Source organism: Odocoileus virginianus, chromosome 30 (assembly GCF_023699985.2).
Source record: "Odocoileus virginianus isolate 20LAN1187 ecotype Illinois chromosome 30, Ovbor_1.2, whole genome shotgun sequence".
Lineage (NCBI taxonomy): Eukaryota > Metazoa > Chordata > Mammalia > Artiodactyla > Cervidae > Odocoileus > Odocoileus virginianus.
The window spans coordinates 14,093,683-14,113,791 of NC_069703.1; the positions used below are offsets into that span (position 1 = coordinate 14,093,683).

The 20,109-nt window shown below is 40.8% G+C and overlaps 1 protein-coding gene across 1 annotated transcript in view; it reads left to right on the forward strand.

Moving 5' to 3' along the window:
• UNC80 (unc-80 homolog, NALCN channel complex subunit) overlaps positions 1-20,109 on the forward strand; it is a 221,469-nt gene that overhangs the window by 175,789 nt on the left and 25,571 nt on the right. The window contains 9 exon segments of the mRNA XM_070458587.1: positions 211-381; positions 3,862-3,954; positions 5,481-5,516; positions 6,972-7,190; positions 13,167-13,367; positions 15,551-15,674; positions 16,605-16,730; positions 17,987-18,110; positions 18,854-19,060. Of these exon segments, the coding sequence (XP_070314688.1) occupies positions 211-381; positions 3,862-3,954; positions 5,481-5,516; positions 6,972-7,190; positions 13,167-13,367; positions 15,551-15,674; positions 16,605-16,730; positions 17,987-18,110; positions 18,854-19,060 (1,301 nt within the window).

Consider the following 20,109-nt stretch of genomic DNA (forward strand, 5'->3'; position numbering starts at 1 on the left):
AGCACCACCTGAGAAACCCACTGGGTGCTTAATTAATTCATTAATTAGTGTTAGTCAATATTTCCAGCAGCTTTAATTACTCTTGACATGGGTGGAGTGGGAAGGGGACTCAGATTTTTTTCATCTCTCTAGAGGCTTCTCATTTTTCCATGCTCCAAAATATTAAATAGGATGTAAAATGTGCTTTGGTTTTCTTTCTGTTGATTGAAGTCTTCAGATGCTGATGGTCTTGGAAGCTTTAGTGCCATGTTACTTACAAAAGCTGAAGAGGCAGACCTCACAGGTGGAGACGGTACCTGCTGCCCGAGAGGAGATCGCTGCCATGGCTGCTCTCGCCACTTCCCTTCAGGCCCTTCTGTACAGCGTGGAGGTCCTCACCAGGTAATCCCGTCGGCGGAGATGTCCGCAGCCATAAACAACCTGTATCCACCACAAAGAGGAAGAAAAAAAAAGTGATGGCTAAAATCTCTAAAACCCTGTTCTTACCCAAACTTGGGAGTTTCCCAGGTGGCTCAGTGGTAAAGAATCTGTCTGCCAAAGAGGAGACTCGGGTTTGATCCCTGGGTTGGGGAAGATCCCCTGGAGGAGGAAATGGCAACCCACTCCGGTATTCTTGCCTAGAAAATTCCTTGGAAAGAGGAGCCTGGTGGTCTACAGTCCATGGGGTCGCAAAGAGTCAGACACAACTTAACGACTGAGTGTGTTCCCAAACTCAGCCCTTTATGGCTGAAACTGCAAACATTCCCTGAGTTGTTTGGATAAATAGTGCTAAGTACTCTGAATAATAAATAATAATGATAATTAGTAGTAGTATTGTTATTGCTAAACACACATTTGCACATAGCTTGCTGAGCTTCTCTGGCAGTTTTAACCCAGTACTAAACAAATCTTTCATAAAAGGGCTAATTTAGTGAATGTGAAAATGTGATCCACATTTTTATTAGCTCTTATTTTATGAGACATGAAATGTCAGCAATTTCAACTAAGCATTTATGTTATTTTCCTATTTGTAAAGAGTTGGGGTTTTCGTCCTATAATGTCAGAAGCTACATAACAGACATAAACTACAAAATTTTATTCTAATGCTTCAACTGGTAGATTCCCCATTGGACAAGACTCATTAGTGCTGAGAGAGGGGACTGAGGTGTTTGGGAATGGAAAGGTCGATTGACACCAGAGTTCACCCTAAGCAGAGTTCCAAGAATTTAGTCCTGTCATAAGATTCTTGGGTGCAGAAACAGAAGAACTGGGTGACCCTGGGCCCACAGATGGGCTGGGCTGATGAGGCCTGGGTGGAGTTTGGGGTAGTAGGGGAGGAGGGATGTCTGTGTACAAAAGATAAGGTGAGTGGGAATGGTAGATGCAGAAAACTACATGGTGACTGGCTTCCCTTTTCCATTTTCATCTACAATTAGCTGGGAGGAGATGTTCCTCCCCAGGGGTGGAGGTGGGGAAGCCTTCTTTCTGCATTGGTGTCTTTGTTCCTCCATCCCATTTGACCATATCATTAGCCTAAAATTCTGTGATTTACTCGCATCAAAGGTACCAACTTCTTCAGCCCCATCTTGCTCAATCAGTGGAGGGACTCACTGAAATCTTTCAGTCCAGCAAGCAGCAGCGAGAGGGGGCTTGAGGTTATCATTCATTAAGTTCAATCCATATTTAGTTCCCAGTCTTGCACTACATTGCCAGCCTAGAGAAGAACACAGCCCAAAGTCTTGGGTAAACTCTCTGTTGAAATGCCCACATGCATCTAAACTGAGGAAATGGGAAGCTATGAAACAGGGACCTGTGACAAATTGCCTCATCCCATGAGAAACGGTCCCCAGTGCTTTGATGATGGTTTTCTGAAAGTCCAAGGAGAAAGAACATCCCAAGGAGAAACACACAACTTACACTCTTCCTTCTGCACCCACCTGGGTATGTCACGAGTGCCTTCCTGAGACTAGAGGAAAGAGAAGTCAATTTCCCCAAGTGCCACTTGATTCTTGCTCTTTATAATACCCAACGATGCTTTCTATTCCTTTTTATAAGGATAAGTCAATTAACTTATCCAAAATTGACTTAAACAAAACTCCATAAAGAATTATCAATGGAGCTCTGATATTTAAAATCCCATGGTCTTAAATATTCCAGTGTACTTAATATTCTTTTGATGGAGTGGATGACTAGCCTCACTGGTTGGTTATAATTATTCACAACTAAACTGGCTTCATTGTTTTTACAGAAAGCAAATATTTAATAAGAAGAATATCATTTCACTTTCACAGTCTTAATTTATGTAGCTCATGAAAAAACAACAACAGTTTTATAGATAGTAACAGGTAAGCAAGTATATTACAAGTGTATCAGTGTTAGTTTTTCAGTGTTAGTTTTCCATTGTTGCATAACATGTTGCCACGACCTCGAAGGCTTAAGACAAATAATATCACATGGCATGGCTCTGTAGGTCAGAAACCTGGGGAAGCTCAGCTGATTATTCTGCTTAGGGTCTCCCAAAGCCAAAATCAAAATGTCAGTTAGTCTGGCCTCATATCGGAAGGTTCTGGGGGAAAATCCATTTCTAAGCTTATGAAGGTTTTTTGGCAGAATCCAGCACCAGAAAGCTTTGGGTTGGAGGTCCCTTTTCCTCTCTGACCTCAGCCAGGGGCCACTCTTGCTTAGAAGACACCGATTTCCATTCTCACCCAGAACCTCCAATCCTCCAGCCGATAATGGTGCCCTTGAGTCCTTCTTAGGCTTCAAATCTCTCTGCCTCTAGCAAGAGAAAACTTTCTGCCTTTTAAGTACTGGCATGTGACTCAGTGTAACAAATCTGCCTGCCATGCTGGAGACACAGGAAACACAGGTTCAGTTCCTGGGTTAGGAAGATCCCTTGGAGGAGGACATGGCAACCCACGCCAGTATTTTTGCCTGGAGGATCCCATGGACAGAGGAGCCTGGCGGACTACAGTCCATGGGGTTGTAAAGAGTTGGACATGACTAAGCACGCACGGTAAAATTAGGCCTACGCAGATCATCCCCCTCTTGCCATGTAATGTACCATAATCATGAGAGGAACACCAGGGCAGGAGGAAGGTCTTGGGGCCAGCTTTAAATTCTGTTCACTATAGCAAAGGCACAGAGAGAGACAGTCTGGTGTTATCATTAAAGATTCAGTCGCCAACCACAGCCAGCATGTAGAAATTGAGCATAATAAAAGCAAGCCTTAAAGAGTTTTTATAAGCAATTGCTTTAAAAAGCCTTATCTTCCCTTCCATGTCACAAATGACACAGAGGCAACTAACCTAATACTCAAAGAGAAGATATAAAATGAGATGATTCTTATCTATTTCTTAGCATCAAAATTACTGACTTAAATAGATATTCATTTACTCATGTCCCTGGGTAGTCTTAGGTGTAATTTTCACTAGAAAGGTTCTTTGCTTCTCTGATAGTTTTGCAGAAAAATCAAGTGGTCGATTATGGAGTAGGTGGCCTAAATGATATGTGCATCCCTTTTTTTTCCCTACTGTCCAGAATGGCTAACTTCCTGGTACCTGTAGATTTGAAAAATGAATTCTTAACTTTCACTTCATCAAAACAGACTTATAAGTCTGATTTCATAAATGTCTGGTTTGGAGTCCTAGTTCATTACTCAGGACCAAGAAACAAAAGACCTTAAATCTCATTGATAGACCTTTGGGAATTGATATTCCCTTTTAAGTGCCCCCCAGAACAAAGACAGAACCAGAGTATGACAGAAAAGCCCAAAGTCTTTATGAGACTCTAAAACTGACTTAAAACTTGTATGAGCTGCAATAACTTGAGGATTTCATAAGTGTCTCCACTTGTGTTGTTTTGTTACTGTCATTGTTGCAGGCCCATGACGGCCCCCCAGATGAGCAGGTGTGACCAAGGCCATAAAGGGGCCACCACAGCCAACCACACCATGTCCTCTGGGGTGAATACCAGGTAACTCCCTGGCCTTATGCTTCTGTGGTCTCAATTTCATACAACCTGAATCTCAGCCATTGGGAATGAAAAGAATCCTGAAACTAGTCAATACTGAGGGTGAAATTCTCCAAAGAAAAGAAGGTGAGAGTTTAGAGTTACATGAAAATTCTGAGGCCATTTTTAAAAAGTGTCACCTTCATAAATGAAGAGAAATAAGACATCTTTAAAAAATGGCGTTCCTTTGTTTGTGTGGACATGCAAGATGTTCTCTGCCTCCTGGGTGGTCTTTGAACTATTCCACTGTTGTTTCATTTGCCTTTTTGTTGGACACAGATGAAACAATAATAATCAAGAGGTGGTTTCTCATTCCAGGGCAGTTGTGCAGAGTCAACTTTCTTTCATGTGGACAGATTTTCTGCAGACATTTCATCCAAACTTTGACTTAGGTCCCTACATGATGCTTTCACGGTTGTTGACTTAATCATCTTCCTTGTTTTAGTGTAACTCAAGATACTGGCTGGACTAGTTAATACCTTACCTGCTTCATTCTGTGTAGATTAACCTCTAAATACCCTGAGACAGAAAGAAATGTTCAATTAGCTTCTTCCTCCAAGGAAGAATTTAAGACAGGGCAAGCCTAAAATCAATTTGAGAGAAAGTTCTCTTTTCCCAGTGTGGACAAGTTAGTGCAATGATCATAAAGAAAAACGAAATAATTTTCTAGTCTCTCTGAAGCACATTTTAAAGTGTGTATCATTATTTATATAAATACCCTGCTCATCATATGCTTATGTTAAAAATGAAATAGATTTCAAACTAGTGTTGACTTGGGCCTCAGTGTCTCACATTAACTAAAAATGATTCTTTGGGTTTTGAGTAATGAGTTAAAGTGATGCTTAGGGGTTTCTCTCCCTGGAGAAGGGCATGGCAACCCACTCCAGTGTCCTTGCCTGGAGAATCCCCATGGACAGAGGAGCCTGGCAGGCTACAGTCCACGGGGTTGCCAAGAATCAGACACGACTGAGCAACTAACCACGGGTTTCTCTAAGCGTACTGAGCTATGTTCAACTAGGCTGGATGAAAGTTACACAGAGAAAGAGGGCTTCTAAATTCCTATTGCCAATCATTCATAAAAGGAGAAGTCTCTAGAACTGAAAGGAAGTCAGCCATAATTTCCCCTCTGGTCCCCTAAGATATAGCACATAATGTTAAAATTGTGAGTAGATTCACCTTACCTTTAAAGTTTTCAAAAATGTCCCTCATGAGACCACATTCTGTGAGTCTGGGTGTGTTTTTACAATATTTGTCTTTCTACAAATTATCTGGCAATGGAACTGCTTTCCTGGCAGCTATTATTGCAGTATCTGTGATAGCTGAATGACAGATCAAGATTTTATGCTTTAGAATTAGTACATGTGTTATGGTGAGCTTACCAAAATGTGTAGCTTCAAAGGCTCCTCATGAGGAAAAGTCTTGAAGAGGACCCACCACAGGGCCCCTGTTTTTGCTCTGATAGTGACTCAGACTGTTTTTCTGACTCTCAGGTACCAGGAACAAGGCGCCAAACTGCACTTCATCAGGTACAGAAAGACAACCTAACTTTTTTTTTAAAAAAAGATAAACACCTTTAATATTTTGGAAAGCATCTTAGCAACTGTTTATTTTTACACAAACATACACAATCACATAATTATATATAAATAGATTGTCTTCTATGGTCCTCTTTTTGAAACCTGCCTTTTTTAATGCAACACTATGTCACACCCATCTTTCAAAGCCAGTAAATGTAGAGCCTTACCTTCATGTGTAATGATTGGATATGTCTGATTATAAATATATACTCTAATTTGTTAATCAAGCCTCTATTTGTGAGCTATTTAAGCTGTTTCCAATAGTTTGCAATTATAAGCAACCATGTAATGGCTAGATCCCATTGGGCAATTACTTATTATTTGACTGTCTTCCCCAAATGGCCTCTGGCTTCTCCAGGACATTGCCTTTGTTCACACTTCTTTCTTTTGAGAGGGAAGTTCTTTCTCATTTGCTTAATAGTTATTATGTCTTTTTAAAATCTTTTCCTACATTACAAAAGTAAAATTCACAACCCATTAAAGCATATCCTTCATCCTAGATTGCCCACTTAAATCAAGGAAAGCCTCACAACACTAGAGGGTAGTGAGTTTTAAACTTTTTTAACGATGAGCCACATTAAGTAATACATTTTTTTAAATCAGGAATTAAAATATACTTCAGGGGGTAGAATCTCCCATATATTTTATTCTTTTTTAAATTTAATTTTTTATTTTATTTTTTACTCTTTTTAAAATTTATTTTAATTGGAGGATATTAATTATTGTGTTGGCTTCTGCTATACATCAATATGAATCAGCCATAGGTATACATATGTCCCCTCCGTCTTGAGCCTACCTCCCACCTCATTCCATCCCAGCCCTCTAGGAAGACAACTCTAATTTTGTACTATTTAATAATTCTATCATCTTGTGATGATTTGCCTTGTGAGCTGGGTTATGGTTCCATCAGGTTTCATTTCATTCATGCGTGGCATCCTAATTCCACATAAATCCTCAGGAAGTGACTAATGTAAAGTCACTACAGTTTGGGGTGATAGCCTCTTCTAGGATGATGAACTTTCTTTATTTTTCCAATGAGTTTCTCCTTGGCCCTGCCCTGCTGCTTCATTAACTTGGGTATAATATAAGGCAGGAGTCCCCAACCTCTGGGATCTAATGCCTGATGATCTGAGGTGAAGCTGATGTCATAATAATAGAAATAAAGTGTATAATAAATGCAGTGTGCCTGAATCATACCCAAACCATTCCCTTCCCACCCTGTCTGTGGAAAAATTGCCTTCCATGAAACCGGATCCTGGTGCCAAAAAGTTTGGGGACCATATCATGTTTTTCTTCAACATGATACCCTTCTTTCACAGCTGCCCACCACACATACCTTCCCAGACCCCCAGTTAATAATTTTTATTGCCATAATTTTTAATAATAATTTTATAATTTCCCCAGAGAAAACCTGCACTTACTGGAGGAAGGGCAGGGCCTTCCCAGGGAGGAGCTGGATGAACGGATCGCTCGGGAGGAGTTCAGGCGGCCTCGGGAGTCTCTGCTGAACATCTGCACAGAGTTCTACAAGCACTGCGGGCCCAGGCTGAAGATCTTGCAAAACCTGGCGGGTGAGCCGCGGGTCACGGCCTTGGAGCTGCTGGATGTGAAGTCTCACATGAGGTACCATCCTCCTTTTCTCGCCCCGAGTGTGCACGCAGCCAGGGCAGGCGGGGCTGGGGCGGTCCACAGGCTGATTGAGATGCGGCAGGATCAAAACTTGTAACTTGTTGGAATTGATTGATCTCCTGTGGTTTGGATACGTGACAGATGGAGCCCTCTGGGAAAATGGATGTCAAATCCATGGAAAAGGATCTTGGCGTGGACAGGGGGAGATATTCTTAAAGTCAGAAAAGCCCAGTGGATATTTGCTCCTCAATAAGAGAATGAAAGGGACCTTGTGTCACCTGAGTTCTTATAGAAGTAACATTCCTCCAAGCACTCTTGACTGCTCCAATTCTAATTTTTCTTAAGAATCCAGTGTCTCCTGTCTCTTAAACTGCACGAAAAGTGCACAGCTGCTTTCTGCTCCGGAACTTGCTCTGTTCCTGCAATATCTGAGGACTCAGTGATGAGCCTACAGCGAAGGAGCAGTTTTAACTTAGAAGCACACTTTGGTTCAGTCTGAGATTCCTTTTATACACATTGTGCATGATAGCCTTCCAGTATTTCAGAAATGTCCTGGTAAAAATTCTGCACTAGTTGAGGCCAGTCACCATTTAAAAATTTGTACTCCTGGTGTATCAGAGAGAGACCCCAGAATTACATCTCTGTGCACTCATATTTCCTTCTTCCTAGGGAAATGTCATTTTACTTGTTACTCAGACTATAAAGCCTGTGCCTGTATTTTCAGGTTCTTCAAAGGAACATGATTCCAGGGGATCTTCTATTTTGATTTATAACAGTTTGTAAAGGATTATAAAAATTCCTGGAAAGGAAAATTCCATGGGTAACTGAATATTCCCTTGAAGAGTTTAGTAGATCTATAAAGCTAAAGGTAGGCTTAGGTTCTAGCCTTTCAGAAATAACATTGCAATTTGGCAAAACACACCAATTTCCTGATTATCGCCTCATTTTTCTCTCTAAAATTATCCCTTAAAAAATTTAGAAAGTACTAAGTGAGGGAAAATGAGAAATGTATGAAGAACACAGGCTCTTTCTCCTCCAGACTGATTTCACACTCTCTGAGTTGGCACACACCCAGAACTCCATAGCATCACATGTGTTCACACTCCCCACTGCGCTGTGATGGGAAGAGCTTATTTTACACTAAGAATTTCAGCTCCAACACTGGGAAAGGGGAAGAAAGTTTGGAGTGTTAAGCTCCTGTTGCCATAGTAACTCAATACTTCAGTCAGGCCATCTCCCCTCCTTTCCTACTGATCATGGCTTGTTGTTCAGTCACTAAGTCATTTCCAACTCTTTGTGACCCCATGGACGGCAGCACCCAGTCTTCCCTGTCCTTCACTATCTCCCAGAGTTTGCTCAAACTCATGTCCATTGAGTCAGTGATGCCATCTCTCATCCTCTATCATCCCTTTCTCCTCCTGGCTTCAATCTTTCCTAGCATCAGGGTCCTTTCCAATAAGTCGGCTCTTCTCATTAGGTGGCCAAAGTTTTGGGGTTTCAGCAACAGTCCTTCCAGTGAATAACCAGGGTTGATTTCCTTTAGGATTGACTGGTTTGATCTCCTTGCTGTCCAAGGGACTCTCAAGAGTCTTTTCCAGCACCACAATTCGAAATAATAAATTCTTTGGCACTCAGCCTTCGTTATGGTCCAACTCCCACATCCATACATGACTGCTGGAAAACCATAGCTTTGACTATATGGACCTTTGTCAGCAAAGTGATATCTCTGCTTTTTAATATGCTGTCTAGTTTTGTCACAGCTTTTCTTCCAAGGAGTAAGTGTCTTTTACTATTGTGGCTACAGTCACCATCCACAGTGATTTTGGAGCCCAAGAAAATAAAATCTGTCACTGTTTCTACTTTTTCCCCATCTATTTGCCATGAAGTGATCATGGCTAGCTGACCTAAGTTATTCCATGTCACATTTCCAGAGTCAGAGATACGCTACTATCAACAGACATTTTGTGGGAAAAGATCCCTAAAAGATAGGAGAGTAAATGAAGAAAGAGAGGAGAGACACAAAGCTGGAGAGTGAGATCGTAACAATGAATGAGTAACTGTCCTGTAACTGGACGGTCTGTATCTGGATTCCTTAAGGCATTTGGAGGGAGGGGAGATCATGAGTCAGAGAGGCCTGGAGCTCCCTCTAGAGGTCAAACCCTGTTAAAGATTAAATGAGCTCCAGAAAGGCAAACAGCTTCATGCCTGGCACAGACCTAGGGATCGATAGATACCAATGCTGATGAGAAAGATCCAAACACTATCCTAGACACGGGATGTAAAATAAAGCCCTTGTCTTAACAGGATCACAGTCCAATACTGAGACGCACATGAGAACGCAGACTGCTGTGTTGCAAGTACTATGTATCACATGTGAGTGTTTAGTTTATTATTTTACCAAGTACTTGAGGCAACTTAGAAAATCATATGATGCAAAAGGACACAGTTTACAAATTAGAGAGTCAGAACGATGTGAAAACTTAGCAGCGAAATAATTTTTTTAACATGGCAAATCTATGATTTTATCATATTAGATACTACTCATGAGCTATAAATTTGACTTTGTGCTATCAATAGGGAGACATGACCAATCGTAAAGTCATAGTGTCACTAAGATAAAAACAACTAGTTTCTTGGTAAAACATCACCTTTTTAAATATGGAGAACAAGAAGTATTTCTCGTTGATGTATGTTAAAAGGAAAGAATAGTGTGATAGACACCATCCTCAACAACATCCCATAGTAGATAAAGGACCATCTTCCTGGGACTGGATGCCTGTCAGCGCTGAAAGTTGCATGATGTCATAATGCAATTCAGCAAGAGTCAACTGTATGGAGCCAGCATAAGGTCATTCTAGGGCACCATTATTTCATGGCCTGAATCTAGAGAAATGTAAGCAAAACTTTTACTAGCAGGGAATATTTAGACTAAATGCCCTCTAATGCAATTTCTCATAACAAATTTTCAATAAAAAATGGACCTTCCTTGTTCTCTGGCCAGTTTTCTAAGTAGTGATAGTTCCATATGCTTTGACCTTATACCAAGAAAAGGATATAATGAAGGCCTTCTTTTATAAATAAAGTATACATTTGGATGTACGTGTAAGTCAGAGCTCAATATATAAGTTCTAGAACTGGGGACATATAGGTAGTACATAAATTTATAAGAATGGATACTATCAACCAAGGAGAGAGGGTTGATTTAAAGAAAGAAATGGGATGACATAAAAGAGGATATATTTGCAAGAAGTACTTGATTTGAATCAGAGTCAAGAGGAGTGTTGAGATGGTCTGTACCCCTGCATTTGCAGAATATATGATTGATTGCAAGGCTCTCAAGAAAAACATTCTTGATTGAATAGTTTCTACCCCAAGGGAATTTATTGCCTCATTTTCTCAGACCAAAGCTGCTTAAGCAGTGGAACAGAGAACAGTAGGCTCTGCAAATGCATTTCCCACCCCCAACCTTTCTCTGTCTCTCTCTCTCTCTACTTCCTCCCCTCCCCTCCACCCTCTCTCCAACTTTCCCTTTCTCCCCCTCCTTCTCTATCTTAGGTTCTCAAGATTATTCATGCAATAGTACAGCAAACCCTGTATTAAGTGAAATTTTTGTTTTATGCTGAAACATATTCATGTTGTAACAGCCCAGGGATGAGCATTTTGGGGGCTCCAAAATCACTGCAGATGGTGAATGCAGCCATGAAGTTAAAAAACGCTTGCTCATTGGAAGAAAAGGTATTACCAACCTAGACAGCATATTAAAAAGCAGAGACATTACTTAGCCAACAAAGATCTGTCTCCTCAAAGCTATGGTTTTTCCAGTAGTCATGTATGGATGTGAGAGTTGGACCATAAAGAAAGCTGAGTGCCGAAGAATTGATGCTTTTGAACTGTGGTGTTGGAGAAGACTCTTGAGGATCCCTTGGACTGCAAGGAGATCCAACCAGTCCATCCTAAAGGAAATTAGTCCTGAATATTCATTGAAAGGGCTGATGTTGAAGCTGAAACTCCAATAGTTTGGCCACCTGATTTGAAGAACTGACTCCTTGGAAAAGACTCTGATGCTGGGAAAGATCGAAGGCAGGAGAAGGGGACGACAGAGGATGAGATGGTTGGATGGCATCACTGACTCTATGGACATGAGTTTGAGTAAACTCCGGGAGTTGGTGATGGACAGAGAAGCCTGGTGTGCTGCAGTCTATGGGGTCGCAAACAGTTGGACATGACTGAGGAACTAAACTGAACAGGGATGAGAGAAATTCAATAAATAATCCATTAAATGACTCAAATTCACTCTAAGCATTGTGTTCAAGTTTGGACACTTTGAACACACAGTGTTTTCTCCCGCATTTCTTAAGGCTGCCTCTAAAATAATGCTTCCTAGGTGGCTGAGATGGTAGAGAATCCACCTGCCAATGCAGGAGGCCTGGGTTCAATCCCTGGGTCTGAACAACCCCCTGGAGAAGGGAATGGGAACTCTCTCCAGTATTCTTACCTGGGAAATCCCCATGGACATAGGATCCTGGCGGGCTACAGCTCATGGGGTCACAAAGAGTTGGACATGACTAAGCAAACAAAACACAAAATAATAAGGGAAAGGAAATGCATGTATACTGATATACCCTTACCTGTCTGTCAGACAACCTGAAAAGTAAAGAATTATTTTCTGCCTGACACATCTGTGAGAAAGAGATAAACAAAAGAATGTGAAGGCTGTTTAAGATGATTTCTTTTAAAACACTCTCACTCACACAAAATTCCCAGAAGGACAATGTGTACATTCAGTCTGGAGAGAGGATGAGTGGGAATGATAGTGTTGCCATGGATGTTTGATTATACTGAATTCATGCTTCCAGATGAGGCCTCGTAGGAATAATTTGAGAGAATTTGGGAACCTAATACGAGGAGAGCTTTCCACAGTATGGACCTCCAAAGATGGAATGAGCTGCCTTGTGGAACAGTGATAAATCCACCATCCCTGGCACTAGTCAAATGGATACAGTTGTGGAGCACTCCATGTTTTGAAGGCAAGGGCTTAGCTCTGATTCCTATACCAGAGTGCCTATCAGAATCACCTGGGGCATTCTTAAACTATAGATCTTTTAAGCACTTATCCTGTCTCTCTTGGAGTAATGATATGTAAAATAGATGACCAGTGCAAGTTCGATGCATAAAGCAGGGCATCCAAAGCTGGTGCTCTGGGATAACCCAGAGGGATAGGATGGGGAGGGAGGTAGGAGGGGGGGTTCAGGATGAGGGGGACACATGTATACCCGTGGCTGCTTCATATTGATGTGTGGCAAAAAACCATCACAGTATTGTTAAAGTAATTATCCTCCAATTAAATAAATTTTTACAAAGGAAGCTTCTTATTAACATGTTATAATTAATATACGAATAAAAGAATGATACAGTACTACCATTGTACTACTTCTGATGAGTTAATGAATCTGTGTAGTGATCACTGATGCCCGCTGACATCATCGAGTAACAACTAGGAATCACGTGCCTCAGAATGCAAGTACACATTGCCTGTGAAGGACACATACCAAGAAGTCAAGATCTAATCTGATCTAGCTCCTGGATATAACTAACAATTGAATTAAATACGGGGAAATAGGATCAATTAAATGACACCATGGAGACTCAGTCAGGAGAATCCAGCATGTGGGAAATGCTACAGGACAAAAAGCTAATTTCTCCCACAAATAAATTACTGAATGTCCAAAAAAGAGTACAAGAGGGGGAACAGACAAGTAGGAAAGGCTTCAGAGACATATGTGGGTCTAATTTTGTCCAGATTTTTAAAAATGTTTATTTACATAATATAAGAAAATGTGCTAGAATGTTCGTAGCTCAGGGAGTCAGTGTATTGGAAGGAGGGTGATTAGCATGATGCTGTGTGAGGAAAATTCCCATGGTTGGTGGCATTCTAAGCTTATTCTTTAAACACAAAACAAAATGTTTTAGGTTGGCAGAAATCGCACACTCCCTTCTGAAGCTGGCCCCATACGACACCCAGACCATGGAGAGCCGTGGGCTTCGACGCTACATCATGGAGATGCTCCCCATCACCGACTGGAGCACTGAGGCAGTGCGGCCGGCTCTTATCCTCATTTTAAAGAGATTGGATAGGATGTTCAACAAAATTCATAAGATGCCTACTTTGAGGTGAGGAGGCCTCCTAATCCACTGCAGGTATTGCAAGCCTCAGATTTCAAGTCTGTCAGTTTTTAAGGTGGTGGACCAATCCAGAGTTGAAGGAATGGCTCATAAATGTTCTGTTGGTTATATGTGCAGAGCTAATCAGGATATGAATGCATAAGTAGCCGGGTCTGTATTTTTGAGGAAATAACATATTCTTCAAAAGTACATATCTATCTTAAAAGTCTATTTATTTCTTAGCTATCATGTTCCTTATCTGACACACCTAAAAAGTTCAATGTGTATCCTTCAATTCCTTTTCAAATAAGGCAGGATATGCCTTATAAATTAAACAACTAAGGACAGAGGAAAAATTAACTTGATGTTCAAAAAATACATCTTTAACATAATATTTTAGGTATCACTTTAGAGAAATGACAAGCTTTACAATAATCAGTAAAGCACCACGTAAAGAGATCTCAGGGTTGATAACAAGTACCTAATTCAGATGGTACTAAATCAATGTTGTTATCACTTGATCTCCATTCTGGGGCCTGAAGTATTGTTTGGTAGCCTCTCTATGAGCAGTTGTCTCTGAACCCATCTACCTGGAGATCTGAACCCAGTCTGGAAATCTATAGCTGCAGTGGGCAAACAAATCAATTAAGAAATGCTAATAAACCCAGTAGATTGGAAATTTGAAGTTTCGGTGAGACTATTTTCTGTCCTGTTAAACTAAGCCCAAATCAATGCAACTCTTGCCCAAGAATTTGTAGCACTTATCGCTCAATGTGCCAGAACTTTTCCAGGTTTTAGCCTGTGTTTTTCTTCATTTATGCAGTCATCTGAAACTGTTGAATTTATTAAAAAGAAATTGAAACATTTTATTCTAATAAATGTTTAACAGTTTGATACTATATTCTTTTCTACCATGATGATGGTTGCCTATACATGATTTCGAGGTTATTTTAGTAGCATCGAAATGCCTATCCTTAAAACACTCCTATTTTCTTTAATAGTCCCAGTAGAACACTTGTCCTTACTGGCAAATGACCAAACTTTTATACATCCTACAAAGATGTGTAAAAATAACTTTTTTTTCCCATTTATTTTTATTAGTTGGAAAGATGTGTAAAAATAACTTTTCATCTAAAGATATTAACACCTCCATAAGCACCTCATTTGTCATATAATTAAACCTGTTGTGAAGAATAGCAGCTTCCTAAAAGCAGACTTTTGGATTAATGTGTAGACTTAGTTAATAATAATAGGCAATTTTCTTGGGGTACAGTGTGTGAATTTGGGGTTGCCTTGGATTAAATTTCTTCAGGTGATCTCAGTTCAACAAGAGAAATGTTGACTGAACCTGACCTGTGGGTTACTTGTGCGACAGGGATGTCAACATATCCTCATGTATGAACATTCCTGTTTTATTATTATAGTGATTTCAATCTGGTAGGCAATGTAAGCTTAGAAAGTATTTCCAGGATAATATTTGGAAATATCATTGATCTCAGTAAAGCCCAACCTGTTTATCTAGGGGACCATAGAAATGACTCTTTGGTCCTGAGACAGTTACAGACCAGATTGTCTTTTATTACAGAAAATCTCATGCTCATCTAATTGAGCTATGTATACTGCCATATTTACTACCACAGAAAGTAGTCTCAAAGCATCATTTTTTAGAAGGTCAAGAAAGAACACTTTTTAAATAGACTGTTTTCCTCTAATGTCTTCTTTTTGCCAGGAGTGAAGTCACATAAGTCTAATTAGTTATAGTCTGGTATAAAAGCTTATGAAATCAACTGTAATCTGATTTAAAAAAAAAAAAAAAAGAGCATTATAGAAACACAGCCTATAGTCAGATTACTTCTGTTGTGAGGAATGACTCCTACAGTAGGTTTCCTATAATGGTAGTCTCGCACCCTTTCTCAAAGCTAAAACCAGGAAACTTGAAAGGCCACTCATTCGTCATCTCTGTTTCTTCTTCGATAGATTTTGTCTCGTTAGTCGGTGGGGCAGGAGTGCCTCTGCTGCGTTTTCCCTCTGTGCTTTTGGAACATGGGTAAACATCATCCCTCGTGAAGCGCTTTGTTGTCTCCGACGCCCATCCTGTCTTAGGTGGCATCAGAATCACTGTCTCACTCGCTTGTTTCAGGCAGTCTCCGGAAGGGAGCCCCACTGCTAATGGCCCCTGTATTGTATTCCAGGCGACAGGTTGAGTGGGAACCTGCCAGCAATTTGATTGAAGGGGTTTGTTTGACACTTCAGAGGCAGCCAATCATTTCCTTCCTGCCTCACCTTAGGTCACTGATCAATGTCTGTGTCAACCTGGTGAGTAGCCAAGTGGCAATGTTGTGAAACTTTGCAAAATTTAACTCTGCTATTGACTTCTCTGAGCTGAAGACTTACAGGTCAACCTACCTACCTACATACCTACCCATGAAAACAGACGGCTCAGGTGACACTGAAGATAGTGAGGTACATTTCAAGGTGGTGCGTGGGGAGATCCCTACACAGGTGGGGTTTTCGTGTGCTGCTTCCCACGTGCTACTTTGACAATCGACCTCTTCAAGTTGCGCTGAGAGTTGAGGGCTGCCAGTTGGAGAGTGGGGTGGTGGGAGACTATTCAATTGGCTACAAGTTGAGGTAGTGTGGGGTGGGGGAGTTTAAAGGGCAAAGAGGATTTTTTTTTTTTTTAGTGCAAAATGACACTATGAGTTGGCCAGTCTAGGATTTATGTGAAGAGAAAAAACAAAGCAAAACTTCTTTTATCATTTATGTAATATCTAGAGTCTGATCTTGACAAGGTTTTGTACAATGTGGAAACCATGGTAGAGCATTTCATGAATAGAATCTGCTGCTTAGCTAGTTAAGCAATAAATCTGTAGCTGGAATGCCTAGCGCAAATAGAGCTCTTGCCATCATCATTGTTGTCAGTATTTACTTCATCAAAGAATGTTGACTGCATTCCTTTGGGTCCACAAGTAAGTATGTCCAGTCTCCTGATTAGACTAATTTTTGATTCATCTCTCATTATTTACATAGTTAGTTATAAACAGCATTCTACAAAGCCTTGGCTAAATCCGGTGTGATCATTTGATCTGACTCCAGATATTACATGCCTTCAAAAGAAGGCAGCACGAACAGATTGAAAGTAACATGCCCAACCTTCAACTTGTTATCATTGACTGAGACGCCCTTCCTCCAGTTGCATGAAACTGCAATGGTCAAGGCTGGTCATGTGCTCTGTTTGTATTTCAGGTGATGGGAGTGGTAGGACCCTCCAGTGTTGCTGACGGATTGCCCCTTCTTCATCTCAGCCCTTATCTCTCACCACCTCTGCCCTTCAGCACAGCTGTTGTCCGGCTTGTAGCATTGCAGATACAGGTGTGACTGCCTTACCTGTTTGTCACGCTCATTACATTGCTGGTTGAGGCACCAGATCATGGTGTTCTCTTTTATCTTTCTGCAAAGGCTGGGCAAAATCTGTGAAAAAGAAGTGTAAACATCTCCAAACTTTTGCAGGTTTGGAGCTTCAGCCCTGAGCTTGATCCTAAAGTTGTGCTTCTGTAATTCTTCTTGAGATTTCAAACATAGCAGAGTCATTGCAGTCCTGCCACAACCTCAGGAACCACTTCTATCGTTTAAAACCTGTGCCAAAACTTTAGGAAAATAATGGTCCACAGATAATCAGCTCACAGTTGTTAATTAAAAGGGTAATATTCAAAGTCTGGTTTTAAATTATTTGCAGAAAGAACTGCAATAAAAAAAATCTTCAAATGTTATTACTAGACTTTGAATATCTTACTTTTCTTTAATGATTGTGGGTTAAATATTAAGGGTGTTTTTTTTATCATTTTTCTCCCAGGTCTTTTATTTCCTAAAATTAAAATAATCATTCCCAAGCCAAAAAAAAAAATGTGTAGAATCTCCATTTCTCTGCTTATTTGTTTGTAACCTACTTTAAAGAATGGTGAATCACCAGAAAACTCTGTGACCAATGGAAAGTATACAATTGCGGCAAGTGGATAACTGACCCATTCCTTATCTGACAAACCAAGTTTGATGGTCATCATCCAGCTAATAGGTAGATTATGGAAAAGAGATTAAGCAAGTGCTGTGTTTACTATGCAGAAAGGATACAGAGACATCCCTAAAGTGATGCATTTTAACAACCTGTATACAGAGGTCATTGTTTCTTTCTATATTGTCTATTGCTTTCTGGCTGGAAGAAGTTCTCATACCAGGGTCAGGTGACTTTTAAGTAACTCCCAAATGGAGCAGGCAGCAAGTTCTCCGTTTCTTCTTTCTCTTTGGTCACTAAAATATTTACTGGTGGATAGACGCATGGAGAAACCGAAGGGGGTAATGCGGGGTTTTTTGTGCCAAATGATAGGTATTAAAATTTTTCATTTGATACTCAAAATATTACTGTTTTTTAGGTATATAGCTCTCAATTATATCAAGCAAATGGTAAAGTATCAATTTGGGGTAAATCTTGTATGCTGCACAGATGACAATTGAACTCCTAGTTTGCAGGTGCAGTCGGCAGGGAGTCCCTGTCTCCACCATGCTGTGTAAGAACAAACAGACTGAATGGGTGAGGGGGTCAATTAATCTTTTTTTCTATTATTGCTGCACAGGCTTTAAAAGAAGATTTCCCCTTAAGCCATGTGATCTCCCCATTCACCAATCAAGAGCGAAGGGAGGGGATGCTTTTAAATCTGCTCATCCCATTTGTGCTCACAGTAGGATCTGGAAGCAAAGGTCTGATTAATTTAACTAAAAGAAATTTATTATTGTTACTGTGTTTTCTTAAGTATCAGGCTGTTATATCTTCCTTTTCCCATGGAGACCATCATTAAATTCAATCTGAATAATTTAAACAGGGTTATCCTAGGATATACAGGTTTTCTTTGTATTTAATTTAGCTGCCCTTAGTCAAGACTTTCTGTGCTCCACTTCTTAGAAGACACATGCTATTTAACATCATTTCAGGATAGCAAAAATCAAGAGAGCATTGTTTCAATTATGAAAATGGGACTACCTGAAGTACAGTATGATATGAATTGACAGATAAATGGACTTAATAACCTAAGGACACTAGGTTTAGCATAAATCCTGCCATTGTCATTAAATTTCAATATGTTTTCATTACTCTTTCTTTTGGGCCGATTTTTTCTTTTAGGAAAAGTTTATCTCAAATGTAAAGGTAGTGTGTTATGAGTATTTGAACAGAAAAAAAAAAAAAGGAAGAAAGGAGATTGAAATGGTAAGCAGGAGATTTGGCTAAGAACAGGGACCCTTTGGTGCCGACCACGGAGGAGACACCCAGGAGCACTACTTCTGTCCATAGGAGAAGCTGTGCTTGGTGGGGAAGACACTCGAATTTCTAGGATGTTCTAGTTTGGAATTGGGAAGAGAGTTGAATTTTTCAGTGTCTAATGTGGAAGGTTTGCCTTGTGACTTGCTTTTATTTCCACTTCCTCCTTCCAAACTCTGCCCCTCAGACAGCCCATGGCTGGGACAGCCCGAGGTGCAGCTGCTACTGCAGACGGTCATTAACGTTCTCCTTCCTCCACGGATCATCAGCACATCCAGGAGCAAGAACTTTATGTTGGAGAGCTCCCCTGCTCACTGCTCCACCCCAGGGGATGCAAGCAAAGACCTGCGCAAGGAAGGGCTGGCAGAGTCCACCAGCCAAGCAGCATACTTAGGTGGGTACTTCTTTTTCTGTCAATAAACAGAGAAATAAAAATAGAAAATAGATAGAGATAGAGATGTATACATAAACACATATATATATGTGTATGTACACATTGGAAGGACTGATGTCAAAGCTGAAACTCCAATACTTTGGCCACCTGATGCGACGAGCTGACTCATTGGAAAAGATCCTGATACTGGGGGCAGGAGGAGAAGGGGGCGACAGAGAATGGGATGGTTGGATGGCATCGCTGACTCAATGGGCATGAGTTTGAGCAAACTCCTGGAGATGGTGAAGGACAGGGAAGCCTTGTTTGCTGCAGTCCATGGGGCCGCAGAGAGTCGGACACATCTGAGCAGATGAACAACAAAATATGTATATACGTGTGTATGTATATACATATTACTTACCTAGCTATGTTCCTCCTTGACTCAAAAAGTATTTTAAAAGACCTGTATCCAGAGAGTCTTTAAAGAAACCACTTCAGCAAGTACAAAGTGTAAGTCTCTACTTCTGCTTTCCTGTTACCTCTCCCCACTGCCATGACTTGGTTCTGACCCATTAAATACCAGAAGCTACTCTTTGGCTAGAATTAACTAAGCCAGGGGGAAAAGGCTACCCTACCCCTGCCACAGCACTGAGGCTAAGGAGCACTGGCCATAGAAAATCTCAAAAGGCGGAAGCTGAAAATACCTTGCCTGACATTTTTCAGTTCACCAAGGCAGACAGAATGGTAAAAACAGGTCCTTCGAGTTTGGAGTATGTGGGGGGTTGTGGGGCAGTGGGTAGGGGTGTTTGGAGTGCATAATAAAGGATATATTTGAAAATGATATGACCGACAATGAAAGTGAAAAAAGAAGCCAAGGCTGTATGTGCACAGGGCCTGCCCACGCGTGGGACTTTGTTGCCGGAGGCAGGAGAATGTAGGTTTCTGATAAAATCCAGACTCTAGTACAGAGCCCTGCGTGAGGTTTGGGGTTGTGCAGAGGATGTTGGAGAAAGAAGCCTTAACATGGAACAGAGGGATAGGAGGAAACACTTAACAAGTAACTACCTTCA